We start from the raw sequence: 1527 nt of genomic DNA on the forward strand, positions 1-1527 counted from the left end.
TCGTATATTCTGCTGAAGCAAGATAAAGGGGATAGAGAAAAGAGCTCTGCCCACCCTCTAAACCTTTGAAAAGAGGAAAAGATGTAATGGTGCAGACCTGTAAACTCCCTGAGAACCATTTCTCCTTTTTTCCTTCCTAATTTTTTTGTTATTATTGGTGTGTGACTTAGTATGTCCTGCAGAAAAAAAAACCAGACAGGCAAGGGTTCAATTAACAGTGTGCTGTCCAGGGAGGAGAAGGGGAGTTGAATTCAGAGCATTGCCTGCTGATGGAGTAGGTTTAACTTTCAGTGAACTTGCCTGGCTGCGTATAGTTATCTTAGTCTTTGTGCTCTAGGCAGTTTGATGTTTAGCCAAGAGCCTTAGAAACTAGTTCAGATATCTTCTACCTCGAGCAAATCTTGCCCTTAACAAGGTGCAACAGACACGTGCATGCTTCCAGTGATTAACTCCCTGCACTACAGAACATGGATGTTCGCAAGACAAAAGGGTCACTGGAGACACTATCACAAAGACTGATCCCGTATGAAAAATCAGGCTTTGGTGTCAGCTGGATGGTGCTGTATTCCCTGTATTTTTGCTGTTACTATATTAACTGAATAATTTTACAGCTAAAGTATTCTGTTGGGGAAAATCTCAGTGATTCTTCATATTTTTCTGTAATTGCTCACAAAAATTATGAACACTGAAACTATAATTTGTAGGTAACAAACGTTTTTAAGAATCTCATGACTGCATGGGATAAATGCATATCTTTGAATGACCCTATGTTTAACTAGTCTAACTAGGAGACTTTTCACGTGGTCTTGTAATGTTAGCAAGAGAACACCATGTTAGCAAGTCTGAGTATTAGGCTAATTATCTGTATGGGTTTCTTTTTTTTTCTGTCTGAAAAGTAAACTGCTACTTATGAATGCAGAGTGTTTTCTTGAAGTGTATTTTAAAGGAAAGGTTAGTTAATTCTGTTGTGTGCGAATGCTGTTGCAGTCACTTTTCATACACAACAACAGTAACATCATGGCAATGAATACCTAACTATGATAATTTATTATAAATTTACTTATAAACACAGGAAAATAATAGTAGACTTCTCAAGATACTTTAGTGCAGGATTCTTTGCGTATAAGAACTGTGCACCTTTCCAAACTTCCATTACATATTGGGTTTTTTTTAATGTTTGTGGCAGAGTTTCACCATCAGATGCTGAATCCACAGCAAGTGAACAATCCAGTGGGAGAGAGACAGGAGAAGAATCTGTGAGGCCATCAGCTGTTGCAAACGAGGGCAAACCACGCAGAGCAGCAAAGAAGGGTTTGTTACTTTTTTTTCCTTGTGGGCTTTACTCAGGTTGAAGAGTTACTCTAGTGCTGTAACTTTTTTAAACTCACCTTTGGCTGTTAATTTTTCTGATTTGTGTCACAGAAAATGTTCTTCCTCTCCTTTTTTTGGTTTAGTTTCTTTTGTTGAAACTGAAGATCTACACATTCCTTTCATTCCAGCAAGCTTTTGAAACTAATGGTTTAGCAG

At 38.0% G+C, this 1527-nt stretch overlaps 1 protein-coding gene across 1 annotated transcript in view; it reads left to right on the forward strand.

The window, feature by feature from the left end:
• The window catches only part of KIAA1549 (KIAA1549 ortholog), a 75094-nt gene that overhangs the window by 50395 nt on the left and 23172 nt on the right, over positions 1-1527 (forward strand). The window contains exon 11 of the mRNA XM_010144549.1: positions 1187-1311. Within this exon, the coding sequence (XP_010142851.1) occupies positions 1187-1311 (125 nt within the window). The remainder of the gene's footprint in view (positions 1-1186; positions 1312-1527) is intronic.

The sequence above is a fragment of the Buceros rhinoceros genome, unplaced genomic scaffold (genome assembly GCF_000710305.1).
Source record: "Buceros rhinoceros silvestris isolate BGI_N320 unplaced genomic scaffold, ASM71030v1 scaffold6321, whole genome shotgun sequence".
NCBI lineage: Eukaryota > Metazoa > Chordata > Aves > Bucerotiformes > Bucerotidae > Buceros > Buceros rhinoceros.